The 17,754-nt window shown below is 35.4% G+C and overlaps 1 protein-coding gene across 1 annotated transcript in view; it reads right to left on the bottom strand.

Annotated features, from left to right (window-relative positions):
* The window catches only part of LOC127561959 (cytochrome b5 reductase 4), an 89,301-nt gene extending 73,519 nt beyond the window's left edge, over positions 1-15,782 (bottom strand). The window contains exons 1-2 of the mRNA XM_051997336.1: positions 15,604-15,782; positions 10,731-10,884 (exon numbers count right to left, since the gene is read on the bottom strand). Coding sequence (XP_051853296.1) covers positions 10,731-10,884; positions 15,604-15,678 — 229 coding nt within the window. The 5' untranslated portion in view covers positions 15,679-15,782. The remainder of the gene's footprint in view (positions 1-10,730; positions 10,885-15,603) is intronic.
* Between the last annotated feature and the right edge of the window lie 1,972 nt (positions 15,783-17,754).

The following is a 17,754-nucleotide window of genomic DNA, read 5'->3' as shown; positions in this document are numbered from 1 at the left end:
TAGGTCAGTCATGCTTTAACATGGCTAGGCTTCTGACCCCCTAAATTACTTTTCTATCTTCCCCTATTGCACCTACTTTGATTCCCTCATTCCTTTTCAACTACCTTTTGGGTGTTGTCTTCCCTTATTGGAATGCTCAACCCAAGGCTAAGTAAATTTTATCAAAAATTAAATAATCCTAATGAATTGATCAGCACCATTAAAACAGAACCATATGTCTATGTGAGATACATTTCAAAGGATTATATGTGTCTTTTATCTGAGATAAAGATAAGAGCAAAATGGCTTAAAGTTTTTTAAATGATATATTATAGTTAATTCACACTGTCCACATTGCAAGTAATGTGACCATTTTGCCATCTTGTGTTCAGCAAAAGAATTACATAATATTTTAAAGAATTTTAATCTCTAAACTCAAATAAAATACACTAACTCTGAATTAACTAGGAAAGAGGGAATAAGGGAATCAAATTAAATTATCATAATGTCTGAATTACAAAATGTTTTAAAAATAAATGCAGCTTTACTAGTATTTTAAAGTATAAATTAACAGTAAGTAAAGTAATAAAACACTGTCTAGTAGAGATCTATGGAAGACATGCTTAATTTTAATTCAATCTCATATATTCATTTTAGTGTTTACTACATTCCAAGTATTCTACAAACAACTATTGAGGCTATTTATAAAATCCATTATCATTCTGCTTGTGTAAATTTTGTAAATAAGGAAAAGATACAGTAGAAATTTCTAGACTGAATCAGAAGACACAGGTTTGAACTTCAATACTAAGACTTACTATGTGAAAATGAGTCTGTCTGTTTCCTCTTCTCTAAAATGATATTACATATATAGTATAAATAATAGTAATATAATAGTATAATATATTATAATAATATAATAGTAAACATACAAATACTTCTGAGGTTTTCAAAGAACTTTATACATATCACATTATTTGATCCTTAACAACTCTGTGAAACAACAGGTGCTATTATTTCCTCCTGTACAATGACATAGGTAAGTGACTTGCCAGAGGTCACACACTAAAAAGTATAAAAGTCAGGATCTAAACTTGGGTCTTCCTGACTTCAAAATCATCATTCTGTCTACATATGCCACCTAGCTATCATGTACTACTTGGCTCAGGATTTCAGTGAGTAAAGCACTTTGTAAATCTTAAAGAGTGTCTCATAAGTCTTAGTTCAGCTTTAAGCTATTAAAGTTCTAAAATGAATTAAGACCTTTGGAACCCCCTCTTAAAAAGTGAGTTATCATTGCTCTCACCTAGTTTAACATATGGTAAGAGAAGGTATTATACCACCCTCTAAAAAGAGAATTAATCACAGGTTCCTCTTCTCCACAGATGGATGATTGTATAATGCCTGAGATATAAATCCAAAGGGGAACAGTTTGCAATACCCCATCCTAAAAAAAAGTTTCATCTCCGCACTTTACCAGCACCAACATGCCTGATAACAGCTTTTAGCTAAAGGTCTTACTTGACTCTTAGTGATGTTGAACTGTAACTTTTACTGACCAATTTTTAACTAATCTTCATTGTTATAAGTTATTGTTACAAACTCACTTATTTGATTTTTTCTTTTAAAAATTATTTTAAAAGAGGAACGGGAAGCAGCAATATCACAACAAAACCATTCTTCCTCTTGTGTAATTTTTGTTAGTACCCCTTACAAACAAAAGCCTATTTCACAAGTTGTGAGTACCAATACAGCATTTGGAATATTATTTTTTATTCCTTGCTCTCAAATTGACCTATTTGTGCAGTAATGAAAAAAGCTTCAGATGAACTCAAGACCCTAGTTCCAATCTTGGCTTTGCTGCTTTCAGATGATCTCAGGCAAGCCAATTAGCCCTTTAGGGGGGCTTCAATTTCTTTATCTGTAGGATTAGTTTATTGGACAAGATGATCTTTACAATCTCTTTCCAGCTCTAAATCTATGATCCTATGAACATGAAGGAAACAGGAAAACCACAAAGAGTAAGCGTCTAATGAATACTGAATGAACATAAGAAGTTTCAAAAAGCTTTTTTGAACACCAGCAGCTAACAGAATATTTTCAAACTCTCAAATATTTCAACAAGGTGAAGAGGAATCCATCAAAGTGCACTTTTGAGGTAAAGAGCACTGACAGCTAAAAGCTGTTAACAGGCATGTGGTGCTGGTTAGTTGGACAATTCTGAACAGAAAGATCAGCTTCTTTGCCTCAGTAGAAGCTTTTTCCTGATTGTAAATTTAATTTCCCTGTTTGCCCCTTTGTCCAATTCTCTACTGAATACTCAAACACCTGCCCAGAAACCTTATCCACTGATATTCATATTGGCTGATTATACCAACAATTGTTTGATGTAATTTTCCTCTGAATGTCTCTGCCAATGACTTGGACCCAAGGCTGACTCAAACTTACATCTAAATTCAAATTTATCACTTAAAAGAAAATAATTATTCTTTGCACATGACTGACAAAATTGACCTTCCCCTCCTCAACTGAGCTAAATTGATCCAGAATGGAAGCTCATAAATGAATTCCCCTATTATGGAGAACTATAATGCTTTGTTTCACTTCAGTCTAGATGAATTAGTAAAACAGCAATGAGAGAGAGAGAGAGAGAAAGAGAGAGAGAGAGAGAGAACAAATTTAGAGAAGCAAATTGCATCCAGAGAAGGGACTGGCTTTGCTACAGAAAAGGGCCACCAATTTATCCGAGACAGAATAAAGAAGGAGATAGTAGGGAAGGTGTCTGAATGATATGATTTAAAGAAGAAAGGAGGAAAGTAAATACCCAGCAGATGGCCTCAATTCCTTCAGTGAGACATGGCATGAGGTCTTGCCTAAGAAGGTGAGAGAAAGGGGTGCCACAGGAGGCCTAAGTAGAGACAAAAGGTTCACAGAAGCTACTCTGAAGAATGGAGAACTGAATTAACTATGAGAAGATGGAATTTTGCATTTGGTGCATTTAGGGTTCAGTTGAATTTAGATAACAATTAATAATGGACCCAATTAGAAGTTTTGTGATTTTTCTTTATGGGGGCAGAAGTGAAGGAGGCTGATGGCAGAAGTAATGCAGGCTCAGGGTCTGACGAGTTATGACTGATCAAGGAGGCAAAAAAGTCAAGTGAGGGGAATAGGGTAGAGCTGAGTCTGCTCCCCAATGGGCTGACATAAGGAAAAGAGAAAAGTGCAACCAATGCATGGGAGATGACTGAGGAAAAGCTGGGGGACAGAGGGAAAAACAGGACGAAATGAAAGATTATAATATTATGATAAGAGAAAAAAGAATTTCAGAGTTTAGGAACAAGAAAATAGAACATTGTCAGTGATCAAGAGATAACAACATAGTACAACAAAGTACAATGACATTTGTCCTGGCCCTAGCCCCTGAGGACCATCAAGCCTTAACAGCTGCATTGTAACTGGATTGACTTAATTGTGATCTTTTCCAAATAGAATGTAAGTTTCTGGACGGCAATGACTTCCTCAATTTACTATATGTACACCAAGTCCTTCATACAGTCAGTGCTCTGTACTGTATTCAGAGTTCCATAAATCTTTTTCCCATCCCAAACTTAATTATTTCCAGTTTCTTTAAGAACAGACATTACTTTAAAATTCTACTGACTTTCTTCTCCCTTACTTCTTCAATAAGACATCAAATTCAGTTGACTCTACCTTTAGCTCTCTACTTTTCTCATATAATCTCTTCCTCTCTTGATATTAAAAATCTCAAGAAATATAGTAGGTGGTTAATAAATGTTTAATGAATTATCTTGCTATTACAAATTATTTCTCAGATGAGCAGAACCAATGACAGCCTTAAACATAAGAGAGAACTTAAAGTTCTCTAAAGTATTAGATAACATCACAGTTTTAAATTCCAGAAGAACAATAATTCTACTAACACATTCCCTATAGGAAATTTGAATCAGGTATCCTGCTTCCCTAACGGACTGATTCTCCTAAATCCAAGAGAAAAACACCTGGGCACAGTGATTTATAATCTATAAATGCAAAATTACAATCTAAAGGATGAGCCTTGGAAAATTTCAATTGAAGGCTAAAACTATATGATTTTTGTATTTTCAGCCTCTAGTACTAGTGCTAGCAATATAGATAATTAATAAAAAGCTTGAGGGTTTGCTTGGATCTCTAAGCAAGCTAACATTATTTAATAACCAGACCTTCTGGTTTATCTTGATCCTTACTTTAGATCAAAATAAAAGAGATCATTTTCCTTTCTCCATCCCTTAAACCTGCACTTATCCTCAATAATACTTAACCACACATACTTAAAATAACTATTTCTACAATGAAATATCTTGCAAAGTATATGCTATTTTTCTCATCATAATGTGGCTTCCTCTTTAACTAGATATCCACAGAAAGTAATCTTGACTGCTTTAGTCTTGGACAGTTTAATCTAACAGTTTACCAGGGACCTTTCAAATTCTGGCAAAGTCATCAAGAAAACATTTCAAATGGATTTCAGGTAAATGGATTTCAGGTAAAGACAGACATAGCTTTATTAAGTTCAATTCTTTTTATAAGAAATTTATTCTTCTTTTGGGATAAGAATTCACTATTTAACAAAAACTGCTGGGAAAACTGGAAACTAGTATGACACAAAGTAGGCATAGACCTATACCTAACATCGTATACCAAAACAATGTCGAAATGGGTTCATGATCTAGACATAAAGAATGATATTATAAACAAATTAGAAGGAAATAGAATAGTTTACCTCTCAGCCCTGTGGAGGAGGAAGGAATTTGTGACCAAAGAAGAACTAGAGATCATTAGTGATTACAAAATAGATAATGTTGATGATATTAAGTTAAAAAGTTTTTGTACAAACAGAACTAATGCAGACAGGATTAGAGGGGAAGCAATAAACTGGAAAAATATTTTTACAACCAAAGAATCTGACTAAGGCCTCATTTCCAAAATATATAGAGAATTGACTCAAATTTATAATAAGTTCAAGCCATTCTCCAATTGACAAATGGTCAAAGGATATGAACAGACAATTTTCAGATGAAAAAATTGAAACTATTTGGTGTCTACTTGATCCACTTATCTCTTATCTGTGGCTCCAGAAGCTGTAACACACATAGCAGCCATACCTAGTTGAAGGTAATTAAGGGGTCTCAAATCCTACAGTGAGTTAGGAGATGTTCATCCCAAAGACTTCCCTTAGTAGAATAGGCAATCTTTTCCAATGGCCATTTTTTCCCCCTTCTTATTTAAAAAAAATTCTTTGTTATAAGGAATGTTTCTCTAGAAAAGGAGGGAAGGCAAAGGGATATAGGGAAAAATATAGACAAAAATCTATCAATAAAAAATCAACTGTTTTTAAAAAGTGGAGAATTGTGTTCTGTTACTAAAATATGTATAATCATCTATAATAATAGAAGCTTAGCCCATATGTGCAAAAAATGTTTGTAGTAACCCTTTATGTAGTGGCTAGAAACTGTAAATTCAATGGATGCCCATCAATTGGAGAATGGTTGGGTAAATTGTGGTATATGAATGTTATGGAATATTATTGTTCTGTAAGAAATGACCAGCAGCAAAAAGTTATCAAGCTGTGCATACCCTTTGATCCAGCAGTGTTTCTACTGGGCTTATACCCCAAAGAGATACTAAAGAAAGGAAAAGGACCTGTATGTGCCAAAATGTTTGTGGCAGCCCTGTTTGTAGTGGCTAGAAGCTGGAAAATGAAAGGATGTCCATCAATTGGAGAATGGTTGAGTAAATTGTGGTATATGAACGTTATGAAATATTATTGTTCTGTAAGGAACGACCAGCAGGATGAATACAGAGAGGACTGGCGAGACTTACATGAACTGATGCTGAGTGAAATGAGCAGAACCAGGAGATCATTATATACCTCAACAATGATACTGTTTGAGGATGTATTCTGATGGAAGTGGACCTCTTTGATAAAGAGAGCCTTAATTGATCAAAGATGGACAGAAGCAGCTACACCCAGAGAAAGAACAATGGAAATGAATATAAACTGCTCGCATTTATGTTTTTCCTCCCAGGTTATTTATACCTTCTGAATTCAATTCTCCCTGTGCAACAAGAAAACTGTTTGGTTCTGCACACATATATTGTATCTAGGATATACTGCAACCCATTCAACATGTAAAGGACTCTTGCCATCTCGGGGAAGGAGTGGAGGGAGGGAGGGGAAAAATCGGAACAGAAATGAATGCAAGGGATAATGCTGTAAAAATTACCCTGGCATGCATTCTATCAATAAAAAATTATAAAAAAAAAAAAGAAAGAAATGACCAGCAGGATGAATACAGAGAGGCCTGGAGAGACTTACATGAACTGATGCTAAGTGAAATGAGCAGAAGCAGGAGATCATTAAATCCTTCAACAACAACACTATATGAGGATCAATTCTGATGGAAGTGGCTATCCTCAACAATGAGAGGATCCAAATCAGTTCCAATTGATCAGTAATGAACAGAACTAGCTATATACCCAGAGAAAGAGCACTGGGAAATGAGCATTTCCCCTCTTTCTGTTATTGTTTGCTTGCATTTTTGTTTTTTCTTCTCAGGTTATTTTTACCTTCTTTTTAAATCCAATTTTTCTTGTGCAACAAGATAACTGTATAAATATGTATATATATATTATATTTAACATATACTTTAACATATTTAACATATATGGAATTACCTAGGGGAGGGGGTGGAGAGAAGGAGGAGAAAAGTTGAAACAGAAGTTTTTGCAAGGGTCAGTGTTGAAAAATTACCCATGCAAATGTTTTGTATATAAAAATCTATAATAAAAAATGTAAAAAAATAATAATAATAATAGAAGCTTAATCTTTAAAGTGTAACAACCTGCATTAACCAATGAGTGAATTTTCACTTCAGTTCTGACGAAAACTCATTAATACCATCTGTGGGACTCTCTCTTACTGGATTTTATATAGCACAACCTACCTATAAAGAAAGTTAACCTTTTTTGAAACCATTTTTAATCAAGACCTATTATTTCTAAGGAACTCAGCCAAATTTATAAAAAATAAAAGCCATGGTCCAATTGGTAAATGATCAAAAGATATTATGCACATCCTTAAACCTAAGAATACTATTACTAGACATGAACACCAAGAGATTTTTTTTTAAAAAGGAAAAAGCACCTATGTGTACAAAAATATTTGTAGCAGCTCTCAGGGCATAAAAGCGAAAATTGAGAAGATGCTCATCAATTGACCTCAATAAAGTGTGGTATGTGATTGTCATGGTATATTACTGTTCATGAGAAGTGATAGGCAGGATGCTCTCAGAAAAAATTAAAAAAAAAAAACAAAACCCTACATAGTTCTCCATGAACTTAAGCAAAATAAAATGTACTGTATATAAAATAACAGCAATGTTCTGGGATGACCAGTTGCAAATGACTTTATTATCTCAGCAATACAATGATCCATGACTACTCTGAATGTCTTAGGATGAAAAATCTTATCCATATCCAGAGAAGAAACTGATTGTGTCTGAATATAGATTGAAACATATTCATATTCTCCCTCCCTCTTCTCTCACCCCACCACCCTTAATTTTCCCGAGTGTTTTTTTTTTTTTTTTTAAATTAGGGTGGGAGATAGACATTTTCTTTCACAACATGATTTTTATGGAAATGTTTTGCATAGCTTCATATGTGCTTTTTTTAAGTAGGGGATGGAGTGGGGTTAAGAAAAAGAATCTGAAATTCAAGTTTTAAAAAAGAAATGTAAAAAGCCATTTAAATGTAAGTGGGGGAAAATATTAAACAAACAAACAAATAAATAAATATTTACTGCTTCTGAGACAATTTAAGGTATTTTACCCTAAAATCAAAGTTCTTTTACATACAATCTTTGTTCATATTTCCTGTCTCAATAAAACACTACTAATATTGCCCCATTAAAAAAGAAATACTGATGCTTAATTATCATATCACACTATAGTAAAGTCTATATTGTCTAAGCCAAAATGGGAAAGAACTATTTGCCCTTTTATGGAGGGGAATTTTTTTTAAAGAAGTTAGGCGTTGTCAAATCTAGATTTCACTAGGCTTTCATAACCAATGGCGATTCACAAGAGTAAATCATGGAGTTCTACAGTAAGAGTTTAATGAGGAACAACAGTTAACTACTAGTTAAATAGAAATTTAAACAAATCATCATCTCCCATTCCTACAATCTCCCAATATGTCACACCAAAGTTTTACTTTTAAAAGTGATTTATACTTAAAAAAAAAATTAATTGAATTTTTAAAATACACAAAACTCATATTCCTACATATTTTTCCATCTTTAATAATAGCATAAATTTTACATATCTACCGTGGTTTCTTAACTTTTCTGGAACTATTACTCATCAAATTTTTATATAGACTGTGCAGAGAACAATTTCTCCTTTGACTAATTAATTAGTCATTAGATTCACTCATTACATTCTTCTACTAACTAAAGAACAATATTTTGTAATGTTCCAAAGAAAATTACTCTTAGTCTTCTGCCAGTTTTATTGGAATGCATAGGGCCCTAAACAAGAGAATAAAAGCAGTTCAATTCAATTACAGTTATAGCAGTTGTCCCCTTAGCCTTTCCTCCAATATAACTTAAGACACAGAAACAAGACTACAAAAGACCAAAGTTCTCATTATACCCTAGTGAATATGAAGCACCATTCAGAAGCAGTCATTTGGGGACACAATCTCAACACTCTTTTTTCAACCTTGCATACCTGAATATGATATAAAAAGTAATCTATTTATCTCATATATAAAATGCAAATCAGATCACTATTTGTTCTATTATTTTTTAAAGTACTCAGATTCAATCTCAATATAATTCTTCCCCCAAAATTAATGAGTTCCTTATGCAAGATATTGTGATACCAAAAAAAAAAAACAAAATAAAAAAAATATATAGTCTTTCACCTAAGTCTTATAATCTAATAAAGGTGATACCTGCATAACTCCCAAGAACCTATTATGTACTATGCTAAACAGAGAGGATAAGAAAGGAAAACATACAACCCCTATCCTCGATGATATATTCTAAGAGAATTTAGCAAAAAAGAGAATATAAATACAAATACAAAGATAAAGATGATCCTTGACTTTAAGGAATTAACATTCTACTGGAGAAGACAACACATGGACTTGAGAAGTGTTTTGAACTAGGAAGCAAGACAAAATGGCAAAGGATTGATAAACTCTTTCCAGAAAAGGCAGTACTGAAATGATCACTGTTCCCAGAGCTATAGGGAAAGAGATCGAGATTAGGAATTAGGAGAGAATGAGGACACTATCAAATCTACATATTACCCTGAACTGCAAATCTAATGAAGCAGGAAATGTACACCAGCCATTTGCCAAACAATCTCTTTAATGACACTTTTATATAGTTTTGTTATTTTGAAAATAAAAATTGCTCTCATTTATATATTTTATTTTGGCTTAAAGTGGAGTATACCAAAATGATAAGCATTTTCTCTTAATAGAGCAAACAAAGGATATTTACCTTGCTGCTTGAAAAATGCTACAATAAGGGAGAAAATACATTGTCATAAAAGAAAGATCAAAGAAAATCTTACAATTTAATTAAAAGTTATTTACCTTGGATCAGTAGAAGGGACCAAAGAGGTCACTTAATCCTACCCTTTCATTTTACAAATGAGAAAACTGAGGCTTAGAAAGGTTAAGCTGGCATCTAGATAACACAATGGATAGAGAGCTAGACCTAGAGTCAGGAAGACCCCCGTTCAAATTTAACCAGAAATTCTAGCTATATGATGCTGGGTACATCACTTAAATTTTTTTATTCAGTTTCTCCATCAAAAAAATGGAGACAGTAATAGCACCTACCCTCAAGGCTATTGTGAGATTAAGTTATTATTTAAAAATCCCTTCAGGCATCAACACTTTTTTGTCCTAACCAATTCTGAATAAAAATTTTCAGAAATGTTTCACACATTTCCCTGATCTTAAACTGAGGATACTGAACAAAATATAACTTTTTCTTAATAAAACAAGATGATCATCATAAACATTCAATGCAGTCCTACAAAGTAATTCTGCTTTGTACTTTTTTAAAGCTTTTCAATTTCCTCCTAGAACATCTGGTTTTCAGCCTATCCCTAACAGTCTTCCCATACCACCCCCACTGCTGGTTCCATGTTTCAGGTTGAAAAAACAAATAACTAACTTTAAGAAGTCCATGTTGAATAAAAATAAGACCATAAGGAGTAAAGAACTTCAGTTTAAATGCAGGGATTTTGTCATATCCATTTCAAGTGGTCAGAGGCCTTGTTTGTGGGATTTTGACCTAAAGACTGGAGTTTCTAGTTGTTCCAGATGAACAGGGGATTGATACATAATTTTCCTGTTCTACTTAAAACACTAAATGCTTAGAAAGTGCTCTATTTATTTTCCAAGGAAATAAAAGACAGTTTTCCATTTGGGAAGTTTACTGCACTCTAGATGTTTGTGTATGTATTAAATTATTAAAGAAATTCCAAGGACTATCAAAAAGAGGATTGCACAATATAATTCTTATTATAGAATTCTACTGTTATGTAAGCATAAGGAACTTAGTTTAAAAGTTTGTTTATGAATTCCATTGCTAATTAGCATTAGAGTCTTTCAGAAAATACAATAAAATTGACAACTAAGTCCATAAGCAAATAAAAACTACTTACCTCTTATGCATACCCAACAATCATCTTTTTTGTTGTGTTTTTTAAGTTCCTCTTCAGTTACTTCTATTAATCTTCCTTTCAATCCTGTGAGATCCTTTCCACTTTTGGTCAGTCGAATCCAATCCATAAGACTTCTACCTTGCTTTAAAGGTACCTCAAAAAGAAGAAGAATTTCTTCTCTCAAGTCAACTAAAAATTCTCCTATTTGTGGATGACTCAACCCCAAGACTTCCCTTTTCCCCTACCTGCTTTATGTCCACTTTTCTGTTCTCTTATTAACTTCCAGGAAACATGATAAAAATCAAATATGAGAATTCAGATACTTGGTATATGTCAAATTTTAGAATGCAATCTAAAGAGCTGTCCAACTTATTCTCTAGAATATTATATCGAAAAACAAAATAATGGGCAGTCAGATGAGACTGATAAATATAGTCATATAAACAGTTTTCAACAAATTAGTATCTAACAGGAAAATATTTGAGAAAAGTGAAATAAACATAAAATGGTTTTGTAAATAACTGTCTACATAAAACTCTGAATTTTACAAAAATTGCAAACATAAACCAACCAGTAAAGAAAGAAAATGTAGGATGAAATAATAAAAAATAAAATAAAATAAAATTAGCATGGTTCAAAGTTTTGATAGGTTTTTTAATAGAAATAATACATTTTTAAAATCTTCTACAGGAGTCCTGAACTTTGGCTCTAAGAACATTTTTTTAAAGTACTTTGATAACCATATTTCAATATAATTTAGTTCCTTTGTAATAATGTATATACTTTTTCATTTAGAAGTTTTCTGAATAATAATAATAAATACTTTGGTTTATCTCCCAATGGAATAACCCCTCTCCATCTATCATTTGCAACTGGCCACACAAAACATCTGTATTTGACATATATCAACAGAATTCATAGATGCTGGAGAAATAGAATAGCTCCCTAGGATAAAAGAGAGTTTGAGCGCACACGCGCGCACACACACACACACACACACACACACACACACACACACAAATTAAACCTGTTTTCATCTTGGAAAACTGTCATACATATTATATATATCTGAACAATCTCATATTTAATATTTTAGAGGAGAAAATATGGCTAACGTGAAAAATTCCCTGCAGAAAGTTTGTGAAACACTTAACTATATCAATCTCCTTCATAATATAATTTGATCACCATCTGATTAAGTAGAGAAAGTAATGAGCCAGAAAACAAACTCTTCTATTCTGGGATAAAATCAGATCTTCCTCATTAAGCCAAGCTTCCAACCATCCTTCCCTATCTTTTTATCCAATTAATAGGGAAACAATGAAGTTGTTAAATTATTCAAAATTAATCCAAAGTAAAGAGTGAACTTGGCTATTATTTCAGTGTTGCAAATAACATGTGATAGTGTCAGCTAGACAGATATGATCATATACTAACACTTAAAGTGATACACAGTTGTTTGCATGTTACCTCCCCTATTAGACTGTATTTTTCTTGAGAGCAAGGATTAGTTTTTTGTCTTACTTTTTATCCCCACTTTGGTTTGTTAACATTATGTTAAACACAGTGCCTTACACTTAGTAGGTACTCAATAACTCAATAAATGCTTACTGATTTGACTTACAAGCTACCCAATAAGACTGATATAGCTCTAGTGAAACCACTTCCTTGGACCCTGGACAAATCAATTTTCAAAATGTGTATGTCTCCCCAATCCACCAAAAACCCTCACTTGATCTGTCCATCCCCAGCAGCTATTGTCCCAAGTCTCTTCTACTCTTTTATGGCTAACTTCTATAAGAAATTCACCTAAAATTGATATCTCCATCTCCTTTCACTCACTCTCTTAACTCTACAATTTTTCCTATTTCATCATTCAATCAAAACCACTTCTCGATAAAGTTACTAATGATTTCTTAATCACCAAATCTAATGGAATCTTTTCAATACTAATTCTTCATCTCTCTTCAAAATTTAACGCTATCAATTGTCCTCTTCTCTTTTATACTATCCTTTCTAGGCTTCCGTGACTGGACTCTTATCTTGGTTCTCTTCCTGTTGTCTGAGTCCTCAGTTTCTTTGCTGGCTCTTCTTCCAGATCCTGCCTCCTAACTGTGAGTGTGCTAAAGGGCTCTGTTCTAGTTCTTCTTTTCTTCTACCTCTATACTATTTCAATTTGAGTTTCCACAGTTTCAATTATCATCTGTGTGCTGATAATTCTAAGAGATTTATGCAGCCTTAACCCTTCTCCTAACCTCCAGACTCACACCTGCAAAGGCTAGACTTCTCAAACTGGATGTCCCATAGATATCTTACATTCAATTAAGTCCAAAACAGAATTCATTATCTTTCCCTCTTTTTGAATTTCCCTATCATTGTCAAAGGTACCATCATCCTCCCAGACATTCAGACTGGAAATTTAAGTTATCCTCAATCTCTCTCACCTTCTCTTTTTTTGCCAAGTCTGTTGGTTTTCCCCGTACAACATCTCTGGCATATTGCCCCCTGAAACAGACATTTGTGGCCTCACATCTGGACTACTGGAATATCACGTCTGCTGGTCTCAGTCCATTCCAGTCCATCCATCACTCAGCAGTCAAATTTATCTTCCTAAAGTGTACATTTGACCATGTCATCTCTCTATTCAACAAATCCCAATGGCTCCTTATCACCAGCAGGATCCAAATACAATCCTCTGGCATTCAAACCTCTTCAGACCTGATCCCCTCCTACCTTTCTAGTCTTCTCTTTCCATATGTAGGCAACCAAGTGGCACAATGAATAGAGCACTAGCCTGCACATATTAAAAAGACCTGAATTCAAATCTGACCTCAGACATTAGTTGTATGACCTTGAGCAATTCATTTAGCCTATTTATCTGTTTCTTCAAATGTAAAATGGTTTAACAATAGCAGCTACCTCCCAAGGTAAAGATCAACTGACATAATACTTGTAAATCACTTATCACAGTGCCTGTAGTAGGTACTGAACCTCTTTCTTGCACCATCATACCATGAAGTCTTTCTCTGAATGTAGTAAGCACTATATATAAATGTTATCATTATCATTATGATTATTATTATATGCTGCAATACAGTCACACTGGTCTCCTGATGGTAGCTGACAAAAGGGAGTCCAACTCCTGATTCAGTGCCTTTTTACTGGCTATTCCTCAAATTTGGAATATTTTCCCTCCTATTTCCATTTAGTTTTCCAGCTAGTTTTCCTGGTTTCCTTTAAGTGCCAGCTAAAAATCACTTCTACTGGAAACCCTTCCTGATCCTCCTTAATATTAGTGCTTTGGCTTTAATTTATGTAGCTTGTTTGTACATTCTCTTTTTATGTTGTCTCTTCTATAGGACAATAAACTTCTTGAGAGCACGGTCTCTTTTGCCTTTCTTTGTATCTCCAACACTTAGCACAGTGTCTAAAATATAGCAGATACTTAATAAATCCTTTTTGTTTGGATGGACCTCAGTTTCTTCTTTTGAATGAGGTAGTTTGGTTTTTTGGGCTTCTAAGATCCTTCAATTCTCCTCCTGTGATCCTAATCCCATTCTTTGCCAGTGTCCTCTCCAAATTACCTTGTGTATGGATTAAATATGATGGCATATGAAGAGCTCCTTGCATATTTTAAAGTACTAATAAACTATTATTATATATTTGGAATAAACTTGTATTTTTATCCATTTATCTGTCAACAGTTTTCCTGTAACTGAACATAATGGCAGAGGTTTAATTTTTTTTCCCTCTTATCCTCACAATCTGGCCCTTAGCTGTTATTTGATAAATGTGTTTAACAAAAATGATGATGATGATGGGCAACACAGTGGAGAGGGTGCTGGCCTGGAGTCAGTAAGACCTAGTCCAAATCCTGCTTCAGATGCTTCAGATGATAACAGCACTACATCCAATGACTGTTGTGAAGGCCAAATGATATATTTGTTAAATGCTTAGTACACAGTAAGTGTAGCACTATATATAACCCTATATCTATAAGTGTAAGTGTGTGTGTATACATATATATGCACACTACATCACTATATACTATATATGTAAAACTACATGTAACACTATATATAACTATATATATGTATACACACACACACACACACACATACTATATAAAACACAGTTATATTTGTAATGAGTTTAGCACATGATGCCTGGAACACAGTAAGCACTACATAAATGTTGGCTCTTATTAACAGCTTTAGAATACAGCACTAAGCCTGATCTGTGATCTGAAGAACTGGGGACTAGTGGAAAACAGTCAGTGTACTGCGATTCTACCTTCCTCCTCAATCTCCTCGTCAGTGCCCCTTCTCTTCCTCCAAGACCTGTCTCCCAACTCAGGTGCTGCCCATTTAACCTGAAAATGTTCTCTGAACCCTCTTCCTCACCTGTTCACACCTTCTGCGCTACATGTGTGTCCTTTCTACCTCTCCCTACTCCCCCCAGAATCTCCCTATGCTCAAGGGGATTTTGATAATGGGGCCTGCAAAGGATTTATCAAGCAAGTAAGCAATTAACATTTTTAAGCACCTCCTAAGTGCCGGGGACTGTGCTAATAGATGGGGCATCAAGAAAGGGAAAAAGGCAGTCCCTTGCTCTCCAGGAACCCTCGGTGTAGGTCTGTAACCCAATGTCGGTCCCAGAGTGGCCACTTCATAAAGGTCAGTTGACCCTGGCTGGCCGGAAAGGAAAAAATGGGAGAAGGGGCAAGAGAGCGATCAAGGGCAGGCAGGGGCCCCAGTGACGGAGAAAAAGGAGCCGGGAGAAAGAAGCGCAGCAGCAGGCCGCGCCCAGAAGGGGCCGCAGGAGCATCTCGGGGTCTAGGGGCTAGGCAGGGCCGGGCCTTCCTCGGGCTTACCTTATTGCGCCCCCCAGAGGCAGCACGCTGCTGCGAGCCGGGGGCGGGGAAAGCCGGGGAAGGAACGTTCAGCATCCTGAGAATCCCGGTGCGGGCTTCGCCCGGGAAACTGCAATCGGCTGGGTCTTGCCCTGCTTCTGGGTCACTGCTCCGGCTCAGCGGCCGGGCAGCGGCCAAGCCCCCGGCCCACTTCCGGGGTCGTCAGAGCGTCTCCAGGTGAGGAGCACACCATGACGCAGCACGTCGCCACCGCCGCAGCCTCCGCAGGCGGGGCTGAGACGCATGAGCAGAAGGGAGGGCTTGAGGGAGGGAGAAAGGAGTGGAAACTGGGACAGCTGCTAAGCAAGGGTGGAGCCAGGGTGCGAACTGCGCATGCTCTTAAAATAAACTTCCGGTTGACGTCTCCTGAATACAATCCAACCTCAGCACCGGAATCTAGAGACAGCGACTTAGTGCAAAAAACAAGCCAAAGAGTACAGTGGAAGCTGTCCCAATTCCTGGTGCTGATTCACCTCCAGATGCAGCCCTGCCTTACTAAATTTGCCTTTCGCTCTAAGCACTAGCCATCTTCCGGAAGAGCATCCATTCTCGTCCCTATCAAACAACCAATCAATCAACAAGCATTTATTAAGGCCCAAGCAGAAAATGAAATGAATAAATGCCACTGTTATTTCCTGCTTTAGCAATATTGCGAAGTCCTTGCTCTTCGGTGGTCCTTGTAATTATCGTCATCATCATCATCACCAGCATCAGCATCACTTTTATACAGCGACTACTATGTGCCAGACACAGTGCTAAGCTCTTTATAATTATTTCATTGGAGCTTGGTGCTATTATTATACTCACTTTGCAGATGAGAATAATAAAAATAATAAAAATTAGTATTTATGTAGAGCTTATTATGTGCCAACCATTGTGCTGATTTACAGTCATCTAATCTGATCTCCCCAACAATTTTGGGAGGCAGGTGCTATTATTAGAACTATTTTACAAATAAATATAATAGTAATATTTACACTTATTATGTGCCAGGCTTTACAATTGTTATATCATTTGATCCTCACAACAACCCTGGGAGGTAGATGTTATTATCATTATTATAGGAATACCATTTCACAGAGGAAAACACAGCACGGATCTTACCTTCTAAAAGTTTACAATCATTTACAAACAAGATCACAGAATTTTAAAGTTGGAAGGGATCACTGAGACCATCTAGTTCAACTTTCTCATTTTACAGTTGATTCCCAAAAAGAATAACTGAATTGTTGAAGGTCACATAGGTCATAAACGGTAAAGCCAAAACTTAAATTCAATTTCTCTAATCCTATATTCTTTTTTTCATCTATTATTTTAAAAATCCCCTCATTTGAGGTATGAGACACTTGAATTTCTAGGAACTACAAGGGAGCTTAGTGAGGCTAGTCTCATGACCTGGAAAATCTAGATTCTTATCTGGTATCTGACACCCACCCTTGTGTGGGCAACTGATAGTTGCCAATATATACCATTGGTGGAACAGGTGGGATTATGGGAAAAGTGTCCTCACATTGGGAATTCCCTACATGGAAAAAATCATGGGTCTGGAATTTATATTTTAAAGTCTTGTCTTTTCTAACTCCCAAATCAGCTTTATAGTCTTACTCCAAAGAATTTCTGGATTTTTTCCAACCAGAAAGAAACAGTGCATCGATCTGATAACCCCATTTAGCTATAATATCACAGATTAATTTAAAGATATGGAACACAAACATAACTAAGAATACCCATTTCTAACAGCCCAGAGCCCAGATTGGTGATCTTTTTCTAGCTTGCTTTTCTAGGCATCATTTAGACTTCAACCCTAAGAAAAGAATATAGAAACGTGGAAGTGGGAGTGGGGAAGGCAGAAGAAAAGCATCTCCAAACCTTAGAATAGTCAGTCAATCAGTCAATAAACATTTATTAAGTGCTATGTGCCAAGTACTGTGCTAAGCACTGGGGATATAAAAAGAGGCAAAAGACAGTTTCTTATCTCAAGGAACTCAATGGTGTCTAATGCCTCATGGTTCCCTGAGACTCCCTTTCTACTCTTTGTCAAGTTCTGGACTTTAGAGAATGGCTTGAATTTAATATTTGTCTTTGCCTCTCTTTATTCTTCAACACTTCAGT

Source organism: Antechinus flavipes, chromosome 4, assembly GCF_016432865.1.
Source record: "Antechinus flavipes isolate AdamAnt ecotype Samford, QLD, Australia chromosome 4, AdamAnt_v2, whole genome shotgun sequence".
NCBI lineage: Eukaryota > Metazoa > Chordata > Mammalia > Dasyuromorphia > Dasyuridae > Antechinus > Antechinus flavipes.
The sequence above is the reverse complement of the archived record's forward strand: the minus strand, read 5'-3'. Positions and strand labels throughout refer to the sequence as shown.